The sequence below is a fragment of the Xyrauchen texanus genome, chromosome 4, assembly GCF_025860055.1.
Source record: "Xyrauchen texanus isolate HMW12.3.18 chromosome 4, RBS_HiC_50CHRs, whole genome shotgun sequence".
NCBI lineage: Eukaryota > Metazoa > Chordata > Actinopteri > Cypriniformes > Catostomidae > Xyrauchen > Xyrauchen texanus.
This window is the reverse complement of record NC_068279.1, coordinates 18,988,280-19,010,048: the sequence shown is the minus strand read 5'-3', so window position 1 is coordinate 19,010,048 and position 21,769 is coordinate 18,988,280. Positions and strand designations below refer to the sequence as shown.

Genomic DNA, 21,769 nt, shown 5'->3' with positions numbered 1-21,769 from the left:
TGGGGTAAGGTCATAAATTGCTTAAGCAAAAATCGATGGGTGCAAATAGATTTTTGCCCAATGTGCACAAGTGTGATTAGAGAATAATCTAATGATTTAAAATCTCATGTATACAGATTTCGTGTGTCTGCAGATTTTTTCAATAAATTGATTTTTGGTACAGAGGGTATTGGTGTGCATGTAAACGTATTTAAGTACTTAATTTAAATTCGTTTTTTTGTATTCAACGTATCGCCTCACAGGGGCCAAAACTAATTCTATTGAGAGCACCTATCAATTAGAGAGACTATAATCCCTTTTCTTTCCTTAACAGGATTAAACCTACATCCAGTATTTTAAAACAGTCTGAATATTCACCACTGCATTTGACACACCAGAGTCCTGTTGAGAGCGCATCATCATGGGGATGAGAGGCCTGCCCCTGGCCTGTATGGCAGTGGCCATTCTAGTCCATCTCTCTAGTGCTGGCCTGGTCAAAAGAGTAATTAGACACAGAAGAGAATCGCTATTGTCCCCAACCACTGAGAATTTGACCATCCCAAGCCCTGATCAACCTGTGGTCTTCAACCATGTATACAACATCAATGTCCCCTCTGGATCCCTGTGCTCGGTGGACATGGATTCACCTGGAACAACAGAAATGAAGCCAAAACCTGAACAATCCGACCAGCACATAGAGCACACCATGGACGGGGAGAACCAGATTGTATTTACGCATAGGATTAACATACCCAAACAAGCATGTGGTTGTGATAACCACCTGCCTGACCTGAAGGACCTTCTAAACAGGCTGGAAATACTAGAGGCAGAGGTCTCCAGTCTAAGAGAGCAGTGCACCAGTGGAGCAGGCTGCTGTGGAGCTCAGGTTAGAGGTGAGGCCCAATAACACACAGGTGTAGGTTATCTGATCCTTTTGATCCATCCTTAAAAATGATCCAAGTCATTAGTTATCAGTCTTTTATCAGGACCTCAAAGCAAACCTGTCACAATCACTCCTGCTTGTAATCCTAAACCTGCATGACCAGTGTATTTTGTGACTGCAGTTCCCTGCTGAAAAGACCAGCTTAACCATGCAATTCGCATGATGGTCTAGGCTGGCTTTTACTGGTTAGTGCTGGTTTGGTGCTTATCCAACAGGTAGACTAGCATAACTATGTTGCTCACCAGCTGGTGAAGGTGGCCGACCAGTATGTTTTTTTCTGGTATTGCTGGTTAACCAAGAGTTGTGCTGCATAAAGGAATAGTTCACTCAAAAATTAAAACGTAGCAATTTACTGCCATTTTTCAATTGTTTTCCTTTGTAAACACATGCTTAAAGGACATCTTTGACCATTGCACTGCATATTGCTGTTTTTTAATGTCTTGCACAGGAACAGCTTATTTTTTTTAGACGTGTTGTGAAGTTAAAAATAACTTTAAAAACGTGTTTTTTTTAGACCTGCATTCGGCTCTGTTCATGGTTCTGCATCTAGCTTTTTTAGTGCAAGTACACATGTGTAGGGCCCCTTAATCATCATTCACTTTCTTTGTATTTCATAAAAATTAAAAAAAAGCGAATGGTGACTGAAGCTAACAGTGTGCATAACATCTCCTTTTGTGTTTAAACAATCAAAATCCTTGTTGGAACACCAGCTACCATTCAAAACACAACACATTCTGGTCATCAGCTATGATTGTTTTTTCAGCAGGGCATATTTGTCAGGATTAAGCCAAGCATACACCATAAATGACTAAAATCTTTGTTCTCAGGTGAAGTCACAGCCAAACCTTACTGCAGTGGCCGTGGCAACTACAGCGCTGAGACCTGCAGCTGTTTGTGTGAACCCGGTTGGAAGGGAACTAACTGCTCTGAGCCTGAGTGTCCAAACTTTTGCCAGGATCAAGGCCGATGTGAGGATGGCAAGTGCATCTGCTTTGAGGGTTTCGGTGGGGAGGACTGTGGAATTGAACTGTGTCCAGTAGATTGTGGTGAGAATGGAGAGTGCATTGATGGAGCTTGCCTCTGTGAGGGGGGCTTCATCGGTGAGGATTGCAGCTTAACCAACTGCCCAAACAACTGCCTCGGCAGGGGCCACTGTGTAGACGATGAATGCTTATGCGATGAGCCCTGGACGGGGATGGACTGCTCTGAGCTCATCTGTCCCAATGACTGCTACGACCGTGGACGATGTGTCAATGGAACCTGCTTTTGTGATGAGGGCTTTACTGGGGAGGATTGTGGGGAGCTTACATGCCCCAAAAATTGCAACCATCGTGGAAGGTGCATCAATGGACAGTGTGTGTGCAATATTGGCTACAGTGGAGAAGACTGTTCTAAGCTAACGTGCCTCAATGATTGCAATCAGAGAGGTCACTGCTTCAATGGGAAGTGTATCTGCGACCCTGGATTCGAGGGCGAGGACTGCAGCATTCTCTCTTGCCCCGACAACTGCAATGACAGGGGCCAATGTGTCAATGGCGAGTGTATTTGTGATGCTGGATATGAAGGTGATGACTGCTCTGAGCTTTCCTGCCACAATAACTGCCAGAATCATGGTCGTTGTGTCAATGGAAAGTGCATTTGCAAAGTGGGCTTTGCTGGAGAAGATTGCAGCATCAAGACCTGTCCCAATGACTGCCATGGCCGTGGAGAGTGTGTGGATGGAAAGTGCGTTTGTCATGCTGGCTTTACAGGCCATGACTGTAGTGAGTTGACTTGCCCCAACAACTGCCATAACCGAGGACGTTGTGTAAATGGCCAATGTATGTGTAACAGTGGGTTTGCCGGGGAGGATTGTGGTACAAAGACATGTCCGAACAACTGTTTGGACCATGGGTACTGTGAAGATGGAAATTGTGTCTGCTTTGAAGGCTACACTGGTGCAGACTGCTCTGTTCTCACCTGCCCAGGAAACTGCAATGACCGAGGCCAGTGTTTGAAAGGAATGTGCATCTGTGATTTAGGCTTCACTGGCGAGGACTGCTCTGATAGTAAGTCACCATATATCACAATAGAATCTATTGTTTCAAAACATAATCCTGCTGTTAAAAAAGATCTTAAACCAGCCTAAGCTGGGTTTCAGGTCTTAAAATGTTTAAGATGATCAACCAGCTTGTCTAAGTTGGTTTTACACCTGATCAGCTGAAAGTTTCCCAAAGCCCTCTAAAAGCAGTCAAAAGACCAGGCTGAGAGACCAACTAAGACCAGAAAACCAAAGCTTGTCTTAGCTGGTTTAAGATGGTCTCCTAATATGTAAAAGCTGGACAGCCTGATGGTATTCCAGTCTGGCCAGCTGAAATGTGCCAAAATCCCCTTTAAAACCAGCCAACAGACTAGGCTGAGAGATCAGCTCAGACCAGCAAATTAAACTGGTCTATGCTGATTTAAGATGATCTCCCAGCCAGGCCAAGCTGGTCAGATAGAGGGTCTCAAAGCCTGATCAGCTAAAAAATTCTCCAAACTGCTCTAAAACCAGCCAAAATTCCAGGTTAAGAGACTAGTTGATCTTAGCTGGGTTAAGATGGAAATGTTCTTCCTTCAAAATATCAATGAAATGTTCTTTTTCTAAGTTCTGTATGTTCCCATTGACACATAGAGGTTCTGAACTAATATAAATTCAATGAAATTCCATGTTTCTATCCCCAGTCTCCCCACCCAGAGACCTGACTGTGACTGAAGTGGACCCGGAAACAGTGGACCTCACCTGGGTTAATGAGATGCTCGTCACAGAGTATCTTATCACCTATGTTCCTACGGCTCCTGGTGGATTGGAGATGGAAATGAAAGTGTCTGGAGAAAAAAAGACTGCCACCATTAGGGAGCTAGAGCCTGGCATTGAGTACCTGATCAGTGTCTTTGCTGTCTTGAACAACAAGTTGAGTGTTCCAGTCAGTGCCAGAATAGCCACACGTAAGTCACCCACCACCTAATGGTTGTTGATGGGTACAAAAGGTAACTTGGCAAAATTTGCCTTGAGTATGCAAGTATTTTATTTTGTTATTACTTTAAGGAACACAACATTTTTAATTCTGTCATAATTTACTCCCCCTCATTTTGATCCAAACCTGTAAGATTTTCTTTATTCAATTTAACACAAAAAGGAGATATTAGACAGAACATCTTTTTGTGTTCCATGAGAGAAAGAAAGTCACACTTTATACTACAGAATTTTCAGAATTCTTTGGGTAAGCTATCCTTTTAAAGCTAAACTTCTCTATCCTTTACAATCAGATCTTCCTGAACCTGAGGGCCTGAAATTCAGATCAGTGAAAGAGACTGCAGTGGAAGTTGAGTGGGACCCCTTGAACATCCCATTTGATGGCTGGAACCTTATTTTCAGAAACACAGTGAGTGTACTGACATCATCTACACATCTGCAGAGTGGGTATGAACTGCACCAAAACGGCATCATATCTCTCATGTTTTATTTTAAGGAAAATACAGTATGTAATATAAAGAACCATTCTGTTTGCAAGAACTTTATTAAAATGAAAAGCTATAGGAGGATCCAGTGGAAAATAGCTGAGTTGTGCCACTAAGCAAAAAGCTAATGTAAAGAAGTCTGTGGTTTTGCAAGATAAAACCCTCTTAGAAGCTCCTGGCAATGTCATGTGTTACCATCTGCCCAATAAGTGGTATTGTAAAAGTCAAGCTTATTGATCTGCCAACCTGTGGGCCAAATCCGGCCCGTTTGAAATTTTCAGTGACCCACGTGAGGTTGTCAGTTGTCACTCTAAACATGTGTTGTGTTTTTTTGCATTTATTTTTTTTTTTCATTCTTTCCTATGTAAACGTGCTCCAAATGGATGCCACGTCTCAATGTTTTTACAGGAGCGCCAAATTTGTTGCTGCACTACAAAAAATACCACTTTCAACTTCGGAGAGACAGAAAAGTTCTATTCATTAATTTGGTCAAGAAAAGTTTTGATTTAAAAAATAAAAAGTTTAAATTATTGCCATTTTGGAAAGCACTTTTATTTTATTTTATTGTATTTTTTAACGTTTGTCTCAAGTTACCTGTATTTTTTCAGAATGTCCTGCTAGGTGCAAATAATACACATGATACATTGTAAAAGCTATAAGCAGGTATTTTATTTAAATAGTGAACTAATATTTTAAGCCTACTATAACACAATATATGTATATAGAAGCTTTTCATCAACAAAATATTTTGGCAAGGCCTGCATGCCCCAAATATTTTTTTTCTTCATCTGGCCAACTTGTCAATAAAGTTGAATAGCATTGTCAAAGTCATTCTTATTTTCTTTCTCAAGAGCTTAAGCAAAAAAACTAAACAAAAGCAGTCGTTTTCATGCATCAAGTTTAGGGGCGTCAATGCCAAAATAACACTCACTGTGAAGTGAAACACTCATCCATGTGGAATCAACTAAAAGCTCAAAGTGTTTACTCTCAGGAAGCCCTTATCATTACTCAAGGAAGTTTTACTTTGTTTTACTGAAGTTGTTTCTTAGGTTGTTTGTCATACATTCCTCCAAACCATATGACCAAAAATGTTGTATCAGAACAGACATAATACAATTTAGATACCAAAAAATGTACAAATGGAACCTTTACCAGCTATCTATTTTCAGAAATAAATATAAGACTATTACTAGGTACCTGCTGTGTTTTTCAACATATTTAAAAAGTGGTGTGCAATTTGATTAATTAATCAAATATTACTGTTTTTGAATGGCAGAAAGAAGAGGATGGAGAGATTTCGAACTCTCTCGCACCACCTGAGACCACCTTTGAGCAGTCTGGTCTTGGACCTGGCCAAGAGTATGAGGTTAAACTGGAGGTGGTAAAGAACAACACCCGTGGACAACCAGCCAGCAGGAATGTTGTCACAAGTAAGCAGCTGTTGACTTTAAACAACTCATACAATCAATGACTAGACAGCTGTGTTTTTTTTCCTCAAGAATTTATCACCTGCTTTGTGTCTTAATATAGGGTACCTGATCAATAAAAAAATAAAGCAATAAAACAGATACTTTTTATATATCTATCTATCTATCTATCTATCTATCTATCTATCTATCTATCTATCTATATATATATATATATATATATATATATATATATATATATATATATATATATACCTTTTATATATTTTATATATCACATCTTTATACAATTTATGGTCTTAAAAATTAAGATTACAAAACAACTTCAAAATTTTAACGGTGTGGTTGATTTATATTTTTGTATCACTTGTAAACACTGAGACAGCAAAGCACTTAATAAAAATACAAACAAATAAATAAAAAAAGTTCCTTAAATGTAATACTTGAAAATCCTACTGTATTAACATTGTGGCATTTCCCAAATACATCCCCAAATTTCATCAAGCATCTTTTAGGATACACTACAGGTTAGACTGGAATGATATATTCTTATTACTCTGTTCAGTGCTAGCAAACATAGTTTACCTTCATGAGTTGCTTATTTTGAACACAGCTGTCTTACAAATGTCTAAAAACATCTCCCAGCATGCATCTAATGCTCTGTGCTCTCTCCATTTCTTTGACTTGAGCCACACAAGATTTGCATTATTGGGGGAACTAATTGCTCAAAGTGAGTTCTCGCTAACACTCTGTGTGTGTGTGGGAGGCACCACTCAGCAACATGAGCTCTCCTCCTTTGAGATAACTGTTCATTGGAGCATCTCACATGCACAAATCTGCTCTAAGCTGCATGCAGATTCTCTGTTTTATCTTCCTCTCACATAAGTGACCTGTGTGAGTACATTGCCTACAAACTAATTTCATAAACTTACTAAAAACCTTATTTCACCATGAAAATAAAGATTGAAATTATGTATATGATTATTTTACTTTCAGTGTTGGAGAAGCAAGTGTGCAGGTAATATTTACTAATAACTGCCATGAACTATTCGCATATGTAGGGACATGTCGAGGTAGGAATGCATTTGGTTAATAGCATAGACAAGGGACTTATCTGCTGATGCCTGGTTACCATCTGGTTTCATCAGCTGACACATACCTCTCCTCTCATCTGCAGTGATTGATGCTCCCAGTCAAGTGGATGTACGTGATGTGACAGACACTACAGCCCTTATCACCTGGATTCAGCCAGTAGCTCAGGTGGATAAGATCTCTGTGTCCTATGGCCCGAACACTGATTCCTCAGACAGGAATACAATTGAGGTTTCCTCCATGGATACCCAGTATCATTTGGCTGAGCTGTATCCTGACACCGAGTATGAGGTGTCCCTCATGGCCCACAGGGGAGAGATGACCAGCTTTCCCATCTATGAGACCTTCACAACAGGTATGAGAAACACATTTTAAAAGTCATTTCAATAACTTGTATAATACAAATTGATTTAAAAACTCTTTAAATGGATAGTTCTCCCAAAAATAATAATTTCTGACACTAACCCACCCTCATGTTGTTACAAATCCATGACTTTCCATGACTCTCTTACTTCTGGGAATGTTCTGGGTTCAATGCAACTTAAGCTCAGTTGACAGTATTTGTGGCATAATGTTTATTACCACAAAATGAAATTTCGACTCGTCCCTCTTTTCTTAAAAAAAAAGCAAAAATCTAGGTTACAGAGAGGCACTTAATGGAAGTAAATGGGGCCAATTTCTTAACTTAAAATACTGTTTTAACATGATTTTAGTGTGATAAAATCACTTACTAACCTTTCCTGTGTAAATTTATAACCAGTTTTTCAACTTCATTACCATTACAATGTAATGTCAACAAACCATAAAACCCTAAAATGACTAAAAATTACGATTGAAAAAAAAGTACAGCTCAAATAATACACAAGTTTCAACAGGAGAATTAATGCAAGCTCTTTTATAAAATTCTAAGCTTAACATTTCTGGGTTTAAACTCTTCCATTGTATATGCCTCACTGTTACTTAAATATGTGCTTTTTTAAAGAAAAGGAGGGACAAGTCGAAATTAATTTGTGTGGTAATCAATATTATGCCTCAAATGCTTTCAATTGAGCTTAACTTCTATTGAACCCGGAACATTCTTGCCTAAAAATTTTTTGGGGGATAATCATCATTATGCACAAATGTTGTTGACTGAGCAACAATTTTACAGCACTTAAATTTGTACTGAAGCAGTTTTGTTTATCTTGCCCTGGAATAACCATTCTATTGCAGGCAGCATTGCTGTTCATACACATGTTGATATGTTTCAGACCTTGATGCCCCTAAACACCTCAAGGCAGTGGAACAGACAGATGAGAGCATCGCTCTAGAGTGGAAAAACAGCAGAGCCAACGTCCGCAATTACCGCATCAAATACGGCCCACTTTCTGGAGGGGAGCATGGAGAACTGGTCTTCCCCAGTGGCCCACAAGATACCACTCATGCTAAACTCACTGGTGAGAGGCTGAGCCCATTTTGAATTACACTATTACTCCTCTCCAGAGATTACAAACCACATCAATTACAAACAAAGTTCAGAGATTAAAAACTGTTCGGAATAAAAGTAAAAACTAAGTGGAATAAAATTAGCCTCAGTATTGCAGCTGAGCCTAATTTTATTCCACTTAGTTTTTCCTTCAAGACCAATAAACAACAGCTATAGGAATAGTTTTTAGTAAACCAATTTATTTTATTACTTGAAAAACATCTGTGTTTTCCTGACACTAGTTTTTGAAATGTTGGAAGAGATGTTCCCTATAAATTCAGTTAAAAAGACATTGCTGAACGCCTTAAATAAAATAAAATAAAATGTCATACATTTCTGCATATACATGGTGAAATTATTTATTTTTCACATATCCCAGCTAAGCTGGGGCCAGAGTCAGCCATGATACAGCACCCCTGGAGCAGATAGGTTCAAGGGCCCAACAGTGGTGTCTTGGTGGTGTTGGGGCTTGAACCCCTGACCTTCTGATCAGTAACCCAGAGCCTTAACCGCTGAGCCGCCACTGCTTTGGGGAATACCTTTTCCATGACCTAGTTGAAGCCTTTGTATCATAATGTCAAACTTATGATTGGTAATGGTGTTTGAGCCCCATCCTTTTAGGCGTGTATTTGCCTTATATAAGTAGAATTGTATTCCTTCAAGACCGACATCATCTTGTCTTAACAACGCACCTGGATCAGCCCTCTCTTTGCCGTAGATGGACACCTATCAGTGGTCAGGATTCCCTGCAAATGCATCAGGATGTTTTTTGCCTGACTCTCAGCACCTGCAGCGAGTATCCCCTGCCCCTCTCTAGTGTTCCGGTGATGATATCTCTCAGCCTCGCAGCGGGATCAGGTCCTTCGCTCAGTGAGACATCAACCTGCTTCCCGCAGCATCCAGGCAGGAGCTGTAATCTTGCACAAGCCCCACGAGCCCCTCGATCTTCCCAGGCAGCGCCTCTGCCAGTGCAGTATGCACCTGACCACCTCCGGCCCATTTGTTTGTGGCATGCTTCCGGACATCTCTAAGAAAATCAACCCACACTCCACTCAAAATGCTCCCGTCTTATACATGGCAGCTTCAATACCCATATTCGATGATATAAAAATGTGTCCAAACCATTCTCCAGTGTCTCAGTTCAAACTGGGAAAAACATTTCCAATGAAGACTTTTCAGAAAATGCTGGGTTTGCTGCCACCATACCATTAAGCATTTTACACATGAGACCTCTCCAGTGCTGGCTCAAACACCATGTACTGAGTGACGCCTGGCGTCAGGGGCACATGCGCAGCACCATGACTCATTGCTGCCTGGCTTCTCTAGCATGGACAGCTCCAAACCTTTATCAGCAGGGTTTGATGCTGGGTGAGGTTTTCAGATGAAAAGTGGTGACCACGGATGCGTCCAACATGGTGGTGCATTGTGTGATGGACACCTGGTTTTCGGCACTCGAAAACTTTGGAATCCATTTAGTTACATGTGCTCTCTTTAAAGATGGCACTGTTGTTGGCTCTGGCCTTGTTCAAATTAGTTGGCGATATACAGGCTCTATCAGTTGACAGTTCATGTCTGGAATTCGGTCCCGGGCTTTCAAAAACCACCATCAAACCCAAAAAAGGCTATGTGCCTAAGGTGCACCTACAAGCTTTCTCTTCTCCACCATCTAATTCAGATGAGGAGCATTTAGGGCATTTATTATTGCATGGGTCATTGCCCTCGCATGTGGAGCGCACTCGCCATTTAGCTCTTTGTTTGTTATGGAGGGTGCATAAAAGGCATGTCCATCTCCAAACAAAGGCTACCTCATTGGATCATTGATGCGATCACCCTCACTTATGAATCACAGGGTGTGAGATGCCCTTTTGGCATGAAAGCGCATTCAACTTGAGGCATGGCCTCTTCATAAGCATGGACAAATGGTATATCCCTACAGGATATATGCTTTGCAGCAGGATGGTCTTCGCAAAACATGTTCGCGAGGTTTTATAACCTAGACGTGGTGTCCATTGCTTCACGAGTCCTCTCTGTCTAGAGAACTTACTATTCCAACACACGGCGGGTGAGCCTGAGCCCCTTTACTGGGCGGGTAACCTGTTATATTTTAATACAGTTTAATGTACAGTCGCCTGTGTAGGTCACTACCCAATTTACTCCCACTAGAAGTCACAAACACTTGCAATAAAAATGATAAAACCTCCCTCCATTATACTGTGTGTATTATATGACTCATACACATCCTCAGACTATGATTAACTTTCTGTCTGGTTTTCACCATGTGGGGTTATTCATTTTCATACATAATAAAGAGATATTATACTAAGTCACCACTTGCCGGGCCTATTCTTCTAAGTGTTTTATACCCTGGTGCATCCAAGGGTGTTATGTTATGTAGAACGGCATGATGGGACTCTGTTCCCCAAAGCGTGCAGCAATGTCTCGTGAACTGAATCAATAGGGAACGTCTCCGGTTACTCCTGTAAACTCGGTTCCCTGAGATGAAGGGAACAAGACTTTTGGCTGCACAACTACTTCAGAGATTCAAGGTACGAGCGATGCGTTCTTGTCCTCAGTCAGAAAATTCTGAAGAAATGGTGTGTGAGAGCCAGCTTATATAGGGAAAATACATGCCTAAATGTGTGGAGCTCAAACACCATTACCAATCATAAATTGGTGTTTTGATACAAAGGCTTCAACTTGGTCATAGAAAAGGAACTCCCCAAAGTGTTCAGCAATGTCTCATTCCATTAATCTCAGGGAACCGAGGTTACAACAGTAACCGGAGATGATTCCCAATAACTTTTTGATTAATAATAATTGGAAACCACTTGTAGGCATGCCACCTGAATAGAAATCCGTCTGAAAGGCATTTTACAATTTATGACTTTTCAGTGTCAGTTAAATCTCTTTTTTGGCACATTTTACCTGAGGTAATGAAGCTGCCTAATAATTATGCACACCTTGAAATGAGGCGTTAGTCACTTTCGCCACACCCTCCCTCATTACACAAATACATATCACCCGAAAATGATTTAATCCAATAAGCATTCAAGTTTATATGGTTTGGAGTTGGAAAATGTGCAAGGAAATAATAATAAGATCAGAATATTCACTAGCCTAATAATTGTGCACACAGTGTATATATTTAAGCAATATCACACGAGCCTCGTGCCGTAGGTAATTACAGCAGTGCTGATGTAGGGCCATATAGCACAATTGCGAGTGTGATATTGCTTATATACAACAGTTCAATGAACAAGTACATTTAAAAAAATTAAGAAAAACCTAGTATTTGTACATGGAACTACTTTCTTACGCGACGAATCGGAATCTGCCGTTGCTGGTAAATGATGTGTCCAAGCCTCCATTAGTAATTTAAAAAGTTCACTTCAGAAATAGTATCACGGCTTGTGTTTTTTCTAACAAGTTATTGGATAAACAAGGATAGCCGGCTGGATGTGTGTGTGTGTGTTTGTGTGTGTGTGTGTGTGTGTGTGAGAGAGAGAGAGAGAGAGAGAGAGAGAGAGATGGAGCATGTGCAATCACCTGTTGCCACACCCAATAAGATATATTGTCAGCTTTTTCAGTGGAAAATAGACGCCCAAGCGGGGGTATTCCTCTCTATTTCGCGGTAGCCAGTGCACAAGAGTCATTCACTATAGAAACAGCGATGTCCTCAGCCATTTTAAACAGTATGTATCCAATGTGGAAACTCAGATAAAATGTAAGCACTTGAGTTCTGTAATTAATCAGTCTGTTGTGTCTGTCAGCATTTAATCCTGAAGTTGTCTGTTTAAAGCCGTTTAAAGCTATTTTCTAGCTTTGGTATTGTATTAGTAATACAGCGATCATGAAGCGCAATTCTATGTAAACAACGGACGCACATTACGTCACCAACTGGCTCATATTACACACAAAAAAATCTATTTTGCCACCACCTGCTGGCAAACATATGTAATTAAAAAAAAAAAGCCAATAACTCCTAACAGATACACTTTAGTTTAGAACAGCATGAATGCGGAGTGATACACACACAGTGAAGCGTCTGAGTGCTGATGCTGTCACACCGTCAGTGCTCATGGAACGTCTCTCGTCCAATCAGATTCGAGAACCGGAACTAACTGTGGTATATATATATATATATTATTATTACAAATAAACCCTGAGATTTAAAAAAATCATATATATATATATATATATATATATATATATATATATATATATATATATATATATATATATATATATATTATGATTTTTTAAATCTCAGGGTTTATTTGTAATAATGTATGTCTGTCATAGTAATACTAATCGATATGACTCATGCACTATATTCTAAGTCTTCTGAAGTAGTATCATGAACAGAATTCAAATAAAATGTGTTATTCACTTTCATATCAAATCATACTAATAAAGCACTTAAATCAAATATGGCTACTACACTGATAAACATCAAAACTCATCTGTTCTCATTGTGTCTCGTGACCGACCGTGTGATATGATGTGAATTGGCATGCCGCCGTAGTTGATTTAAATGCTTTATTAGTATGATTTGATTTGAGAGTGAATAACAAATAAAAAACAGAGAAAGTAGTGGCTTTCTTCATCTTTGTGCTTTGATGTAATCTCCTAATCTAATTATTATTCTTTACAATCAAGTGTTACTGCAAGCAGAGATTATCAAGGCTAGGAGAAAAAAATATATTCAAAATGGATAATAGATTCTTTGTCTGGTATGGTTCTTTGTCCTTGGGAGGTCTGTTCCATGTAAATAAGGCAGACGATCTGTTCAGCTAATAACGCAGTGTCGTTCTCTCTCTCTCACACACACACACACACACACACACACACACACACACACACACACACACACACACACACACACACATGTTGTGTTTCCATGTTTTATGGGGACTTTCCATAGACATAATGGTTTTTATACTGTACAAACTTTATATTCTATCCCCTAAACCTAACCCTACCCCTAAACCTAACCCTCACAGAAAACTTTCTGCATTTTTACATTTTCAAAAAACATAATTTAGTATGATTTATAAGCTGTTTTCCTCATGGGGACCTACAAAATGTCCCCACAAGGTCAAAAATTTCGGGTTTTACTATCCTTATGGGGACATTTGGTCCCCACAAAGTGATAAATACACGCTCACACACACACACACACACACACACACACACACACACACACACACACTCACTAGTTGTCTCTTTCACACAGTTATTATCTGTCATTGCCGTCACGCCTGTGATTTTATTGATAATGAGTTTACTCTGCATTAGGCGTAATTTCATGCTGGAGTGCTCCTGCACAGTGACCTCTGTAGGAGCCAATAGAGACATTAAGAGGGGTAAAGTGTGGGCTTTGGACTAAGGGTTCTTGTATGATGGCAAATATTGTTTCTGGCCCGTGGAGAAGCTCTTTGATGCAGCCACTGAAAGGCATTAGATTGATATGGTGTGCAGATGAAATAGAATCTGCACTGTGGTGAGTACAAAAAACAACTGCCTACCAGAAAGGCTCCAAAAATAACTAATGTGGGAGATTGATGGTTTGGTTTTGTCTAATGATTTGAGAGTACTGAATTTGTTGGGTGCTCTCTTAGGTCTCAAGCCTGGAATCGAGTATGGAATGGGAGTGACAGCAATCAAAGAAGAGCGTGAGAGTTTGCCTGTGACGACCAATGCTGTGACTGGTAAGCAAGGATTTTAACAAATGGGCAAGACTAAATGTAAAATTTTAAGAATCTGCTCCTGGAAACCTATAATGATTGACCACAAATTTGAATACCTTGGTGAAAAGACCAACGTAGACCAGCTGGAATTTCCATGCTGGTCCAGGCTGGTTAATGCCCGTTGGTGCTGGCCTAGCAGGTGAACCAGCAAAGCCATGCAAAACAGTAATTAGTAAGTCCAGAGATTAATTATATCAAATATTATGCCATTTTATCTGCCTTTTACTTCTGACAGTGGATCTTTTTTCATGATATCGGATCATTTAAACCTATATTGCATAGTAGGACAAAAAAAATCAAGGCTAAACCTCAATTGCGAATCTTCCGAGTAGGCAAGCGAGGCAGTGTCTTCTCAAAAATTTTAGTTCGCAAAATAAACGACAGTACAGAAATAAAACAAATAAAATATTACGAAATGTGAGCTCAAACAAGTGTGTGTAGCAGTCATATTACTGCAGTCACTCTGTCAAATAGCGACACCCAGTGGATAAAGTATCAGAGGGAGGCTGCATCTCTCACGCCTGCCTTTTCCTCATTGCAATATCACTGCTCATAAAGCGTGTGGTGAATTGGAGGCCGGGAAGCTGCCGAATAGGCGAAAAGTGACTTGAGGGGAGACGTTGGTAATTTGTTCAATAGGCTGTCAATCGATCAATGCGATAATGCCCGCCTCTCATGCTCCCGTCCTCACACCGTGTGGTAGATAGCTATGAATGGGATCAGGGCTGGACTGGTAATCTGGCATACCTGGCATTTATCTGGTGGGGCGACGCACTTTGGGTCCGTTCAGTGGCCATCGGGAGAACCGAGCGGGCCGGTGGTTCGGCCGCGAAACTTGCTGAATGAGCCGTGATAAGCTAAAATGAGCCGCAGCATTATGCAGAACACACCACAAAACGGCGCTGCAATATGCAGAAAAGGACAGCTAACCCCATATTGTTTTTGAGCGGGATTTGAACCGGCATGGGAGGCGGCCACGCTAACAAGGAGGCTATAGGTATGGGAAGCCAAACACACCAAAAGTGGGACGAGACAGCGGGGGTTTACAGCGCTCGCGCCACGCTGACATGTCATCTGTGCAGTTCAATGGTCCGCGCCGCGGGTGTTGCTAGGAAACACGTCCGCTCTGTAAACCCCCGCTGTCTCGTCCCACTTTTGGTTTGTTTGGCTTCCCATATATAGGATACTCACTCCCAGAGGAGTGAGGTTTACACACTGCTCAGGTCAAAAAGCGGGAGGTGTGCACAATAAACATTGAAACCATGTATTTGGAAGAGAGAATAAAGCTTGCAGTTGTTTTGATTGCAGAAAGAAATAAAAGGACTAATTTATGTTTAGGTCTAAGCATTTTTTTGGTGAATTTATATTAGTTCAATAACTGGGGTCTCTGATATTTGTAAACGATAAGGTAATATTTAATTAAAAGAAATTATGAGACATTCAATGTCACTTAACAAATTTGGACAGTTTTTAAATATTTCTTGTTGCTTAGTACTCTCAAGGACATTATTGGTGAAGCAAAAACTTGTGTGTGAAAAACACTTTGGTGTAAAGTGACGTCACTTCTAAGACTTCGATGTATTCTGCAGCACTGAAGCGAGTCACGAGTAAGACCCTTAATGAGTATAAATATCACTCACTTTAGCACATTAATCATTGCTCTTCACAATAAGAAATGTGACCGATTATGGTTTCAAAACGGATAATTTCTCAGAGAGGTGAGGAGTTTGGATCCCTGAAATTATTATAATCGTCTTTTCATGTGTTTATTTATTTTGTGGAATTTTATAATTTTCCACGGCACACCTGACAATCTTTCATGTGTGTTGCGGCACAGTGGTTGGGAAACACAGCACTACACCACTGTGATTAAAGTGGATAGAGACAGAGCGCAACGCGTCATAATCTGAAGACCACGCCCACAATCCAACCGTCTCCATTGACTTTGCATTGTGAGAGGCTGCCTCCTTGTCATTTATGGCATATAACAAAAGACAGAAAAATGCCTAAAAGCTGCTGTGTGACAAGGTGTACAGCAAACAAGCTAAAGAACCCAGAAATAATTTTTTGCACCATTGCTAATGTAACTTTACACCATCCATCTGATTTTGTTATGTGTCCATTTTATATTTTCTGTTTACTTTAACGGCCATGTATGAGTGAGAAAAACCGTGTGACTGTTACACTCTGTAAATCGTTTCAATTATATTCCTGGCCCCAATGAGATTTAATGCAGCATGCAATAGTTTTAGTTATTCCTGTTAGAAAAACATTTAAGTGTTACTCAAATTCCTCTAACAAAATAAATTAAACCAATGTAAAATTACAAAAAGTTACTTTCAGGAGGAATATCAAAACATCGTGCAACCTCAAGTTTAGCAGTCCAACATAAAATCTCTCCAAAATAAAATTAATGTTGGACTGTAAAATGGACATTACCAGACAGGGCTATATGTTTGTTGAGGAATAATGCCCTGCAGTGCACAATTTGTTTCTTGTACATTTGTTTGTGTTTAAGAGATGATAATTTATTAAAATATTGAAATATTAATGAGACAAGTTTTTTTTATATTTATTTTGGGTTAATTAATTGTTATATTAATCAAGTAATAATAAAAAAAATCTTTAGAAAAAAATGACAACTTAGTCATTAGATTAATCGACTAATCGAAAAAAAGAATCATTAGATTAATCGATAAAAAAAAATAACCGAAAGGTGCAGCCCTTTATGACTGACTTTTGCAGAACACAAAGATTTTTAGAAGAATATTTAAGAATATTTTCATTAGGTCCATTCAATGCAAGTGAATGGGTGCCAACATTTCGACGCTCCAAAAAGCACATAAAGGCATCGTAATAGTAATCCATGTTTTAGTTATGTCCTTTTTTGCTAGAAATGATTCTCCCTGCCCAGAATAGGAGGCATATGCATGAAGAATGTGAATCCCCAAAAACACAAGAAGAATTTGAAAGAGAAGATTGACTGTGCAGGGAGGAGAATGTATAGTAAAAAAAGGGCTTAAATATTGATTTAACCACTGGAGTCTTATGGCTTACTTTTATGCTGACTTATGTGATTTTTTTGGCACTAAAATTAGTTTAGCAGATGAAAGAAAGTCATACACATCTAGGATGGCATAAGGGTGAGTACATTTTTGGGTGAACTATTCCTTTAATTGGCCTGGTGGTGATACCAGCCACCAGCAGGGGTTTTGGGGCACATGCCCCCTTCTATATTGATAATGTCATACCAGCAGGACCATAACAAAATGTTCAGAAACTTACAGAACCTATATGCCCCTCATGTTTTTGAGTTTTTACTTCAGTATGTTTGTGTTTCCTGTTTTCTTCTTCCAAAGTGTGAGTAAAGCTGAGTTAAATGTATGAGATCAATTGTCATAACAAAGCCCAGTTGTAGTGTATATAATATCATTCTTAATGCAATGTCTCTGTCTTCTAAGATATTGATGCTCCCAAAGATCTAGAGGTGAGCGAGGCAACAGAGACTACACTGGTGCTGGTTTGGAGAAGGCCAGTAGCCAAGATTGATCTGTATAGGCTAGTGTTCGTGTCAGCGGATGGCAGGATAGTCGAAGTGGAGGTACCGGGTGGTGACAATACCTATACCCTGAAGGACCTAAACCCTGGCATGCTGTACACCATCACCCTGACTGCTGAGAGAGGGAGAAAGAAGAGTGTGCCATCCAACCTGTCAGCATCCACAGGTCAGTCTATTGCTTCTCTATTGTGATAACATAGATGTGGCTATAGCTTACAGTAAGTATAATATTTTCGGTTTAATATGGTCAAAAATTTACTTTTAATTGCGAGTGTATTGAGAACATTTACCAGCCAGAAAAATTATTTTGCATTCCTTTTATTAACAATTTTTTTCTACTTACAATGGAAGTATTTAGCTGTTTTATCCTTAAATATTTGTGACAAACAGCATAGACCATTGAGTCATTTGTGGCGTTATATGCAAAATGATTCAGTTTCCGTCTCACTTGTCACAAAATGTGACTTATCGTCATATTTTCGTTGTGGTGGCGTAATGTGAGATGTGTTGTAACACTGAGTTTTAAAGAAAATAAACGTCAAGCATGCAAGATATACAGTACATGCTACATAAACTGATGTGCATCTGTTGTTAGAAGACGTGGAAGTTGCGACATATTTTCTTTTACTTGAATCTTTCATGTCACTTAAATCAGCTAGAGTCAAAATGTTTTTGTTAAAATTCGATTTGAGTCATGCAGGCTATTATGTTGCAGTTCATAATACAGTTACTGGCCAACTGGCTAACATTGTATTTACGTGCCAAAGCCAATTTTAATTCACATTTGGCACTTGACGAGTGTTAATTTTGGACTTTAGTTATAAATACTACGAATTCTTCTTCACATCCCTCCGTTTTCTTGCCTCCAGAGTGATAAAACCAATATTGGTTTTGGACCATAAAATCAACTTTCAAACAATATGATTTGAATATTGTTCCTTACACCCAAAACCATTTTTTCACCAGGCTACTCAGGAATTTACTATTTCCCCAATGAGTGTCAATATTTCTTTTGGATTCTGGATTTAATTTCCAGAATTTTCAATTTGACCATTTTTGTAGCTTCTTATCTAGAGACTTTCATAAAAAAAATCCATAAAATATTTATGTTTTGTCAGTAAGCTATCGTGCACTGGAAATTAAATTCAATGTTAGTCCAAGCTTAATGTCCCTATTTCCTGCCTTCATCTTCAATTCCTCATTTACAGTATGCAGATTTTATTATACTTCTAAAAGAAACAAGTAAAAGCCAGAAAATAATTGTAAAGATATTTTAAAAGTCTCTGTGGACAGGATGCTACTTACCCAACTGCCTACCTTTTATGGGCAAAATGTGCTTATATAACATAGTAATCATTAGCTACTACCAATAAAATACAAAATAAAACCTCAGATGTTTGCTTTGGTCGACAAGCCAAGAGATATAATGTTTCTCAAGATCCCAACACACACACACACACACACACACACACACACACACACACACACACACACACACACACACACAGCTCATTCATGTGATAATTGTCCTAGTGAGCCTACTCCCACTCTTGGATTTGCTTGATTTTAGCACAATGAACTGTGGGGCGGACTGATAAATGGAAAACACGCTGAGCCGCTTGATAAAATACTGTCTCTGAAATCACCAGCACTTTAATCCCAATGCATGTATTTCAGGAGCAATTATCGGCCTTAGACACAGAGCGCAAACATGGGCATACACTTTCCTCAGACTCATATTGGAACAATGGAGGTGGGGGGCAGGGAGACATCTGGATCTGGGCCTTTCTTCAGTTTAAATATCACTGAATGCCTCTCTGGAAAGATTACAAGAATTTCAGCTTATGCTGAAGATGTTCAAGAGAAACATCTGTGGCCACAACCAGACCAAAAGGAGAGAGCAAACATCACATATGCATGCACCTACAAAGATTATAGCAATATAGCATGAATGATGATAAAGTTCTTCAAACTGAGATACAAGATATATCTCTATTGTGTGATGGTTTGAAGAATGTGCATGTGTACAGGACAAAACCGTGGTGTCTTTATGGCCACATCCACACTAATTTTCGATTGAAAATGCTTTGTTTATGCCACATCCATTCTGAAACAATGTTTTCATCCACTGAAAATTTTGATAATTAGAAGACTTTCACTAAAACACTCCAGTACCACATACTTTGAAAAACAAGGATGTTCGAAAACTGAAAACGAGTTTTCAACCAAAATAATATTAGTGTGGATGTGACCTATACAAGCCAGAAAGGTTGTGATACAGTGGCTTTATCTAACTACCCTTGGGGTGTTTGTGGCTTGAGGGATCTCATGCGATAAAGACATGTTTTCAATCAATCTCCTCCCATTCCCATCTGCATGCAGTGAAGGCCACATGGTTGCACATGTTTCTTATTGTTTTCAATGGAGGGATCTTAAAGCACATTTTACAATGACCAAAATGAATAAATCTCATCACATTTCAGTTCCCGTGAATGCCATGAGATGATCTGTGTTGCTTTGCTGTTTGACAGCTTTGCATTGTTTCATCTCCAGGTTTTTAAAAGCAACAAATGATCTTAATGCCCGGAAAGGTCATTCACTCCATACCCACTGTCTCTTACCCTATTTGCACATCATGTTTCTGGCCTCTTGAATGTGCGGAGTGGATAATGGTTAGCCCACCATGCATCTCCAAGCTATCTGCACACACTTTGCCTGTAAATGCTAACAATGCATGATGATGTTCAATTATAGGTTGTACTGCACTGCATGGCTGCCTTCCATATTTGAAGTGTTCGGCGTACCTCTGCTCAGACAGGCTAGGTAGAACCTTCAAAAGTTAATGGCTTTTCTCAGGGGCCATTAATAGCAAATCTGTCTCAGCAAGCTGGAGGTAAGTGCTTGGATGTTAATGGGTTGCACGAGAAGTGATTGCAAATTTTGTTTATCACTGCAACTTTTTGAAAGTTGTTGCTCGAGTCTCTCGCTGCATGGGCAGATGTTCCTGTTCTGTTTGAAACAGATGGAGACCAATTAGAATTGTTTAAGTTGTTCACAACATGGAATCTTTTCTTCTAATTGTTAAAACAGCTTGCACTGATTTAAGCAATGTGCAACAGAAACCAAAAACTGTTCATTTTGAAATGTCTTTTTAGTTTTCAGACATTCTTTTTTATTATATAAGATGCCAACCAAAAAGGATCCTTTAAGAAAGAAAGCCTCAAGAAACCAGTCTTCAAATCTTCATGAACTTCTTGAAATGGCATTACCTCCTAAATCTGTGTGCCATTTCCTACCATTTTAACTCTTTCTGGTCTGTTTGTCATCCAGATGAGGAGAAGCCTCAGGTGGGAAACATCACCATCTCTGATGTGTCTTGGGACAGATTCCGTGTGTCCTGGGAGCTGGAAAGGGGAGAGCTTGATGGCTTTCTAATTGAAGTGTCTGACCCTGATGGCCTGTCAGATGGCCAGAACCACACTCTATCTGGCCAGGAGTTCAGCCTGGCAGTCACTGACATGTCCCCTAGTACTTTCTACAGGGTCACTCTTTATGGGCTGTACAGGGGAGATCTCCTAGATCCTGTCTTTGCAGAAGCCATCACAGGTATCTTTACTTGCAAAGTCTTAGACCAGTTGGGTCATCTTTTGACATCTTCTCTTGGGATCAAATGCTGTGAATCTCAATCAGCGATTCATTTCCAACTAACATCTTACCTCTGTTAAGGAGTCATTGTTTTATCACATGGCATGCTGAATTGCTACTAACACTTTGCATCAGTTTTTTAGTTTGAAGCCTTCATAAATCCATGTATTTCTTGTATTTTCCACCATTTAAATAACCGATAAAACAAGGATTTGTGCATTGTGATCAAAATAACAAATTTAACGCAACCCTGTGCAATGTGAGAAACTTCTTCCAAAAGTTCTAGCACTACTTAACAAAACCTTTAAAGTTGCCACATGAAAAATCAGTTTCAAAGTCAGAGTCGACACTCCTTCCCCTCTGCTCTTTCTATAATCTGCTGATTATATGTTGAATCATGGTGACATTCAGAGCACACCTGCACTGCAT

The 21,769-nt window shown here is 39.5% G+C and overlaps 1 protein-coding gene across 2 annotated transcripts in view; it reads left to right on the top strand.

The window, feature by feature from the left end:
* LOC127643225 (tenascin-like) overlaps window positions 1-21,769 on the top strand; it is a 48,226-nt gene that overhangs the window by 13,693 nt on the left and 12,764 nt on the right. The window contains exons 2-11 of one of the 2 annotated variants that reach the window (XM_052125864.1): window positions 314-872; window positions 1,750-2,970; window positions 3,626-3,889; window positions 4,211-4,326; window positions 5,679-5,832; window positions 7,007-7,276; window positions 8,172-8,357; window positions 14,008-14,097; window positions 17,598-17,861; window positions 21,026-21,301. In XM_052125864.1, the coding sequence (XP_051981824.1) occupies window positions 401-872; window positions 1,750-2,970; window positions 3,626-3,889; window positions 4,211-4,326; window positions 5,679-5,832; window positions 7,007-7,276; window positions 8,172-8,357; window positions 14,008-14,097; window positions 17,598-17,861; window positions 21,026-21,301 (3,313 nt within the window). In that variant the 5' untranslated portion in view covers window positions 314-400. The remainder of the gene's footprint in view (window positions 1-313; window positions 873-1,749; window positions 2,971-3,625; window positions 3,890-4,210; window positions 4,327-5,678; window positions 5,833-7,006; window positions 7,277-8,171; window positions 8,358-14,007; window positions 14,098-17,597; window positions 17,862-21,025; window positions 21,302-21,769) is intronic. The other variant, XM_052125865.1, reaches the window with a different exon arrangement.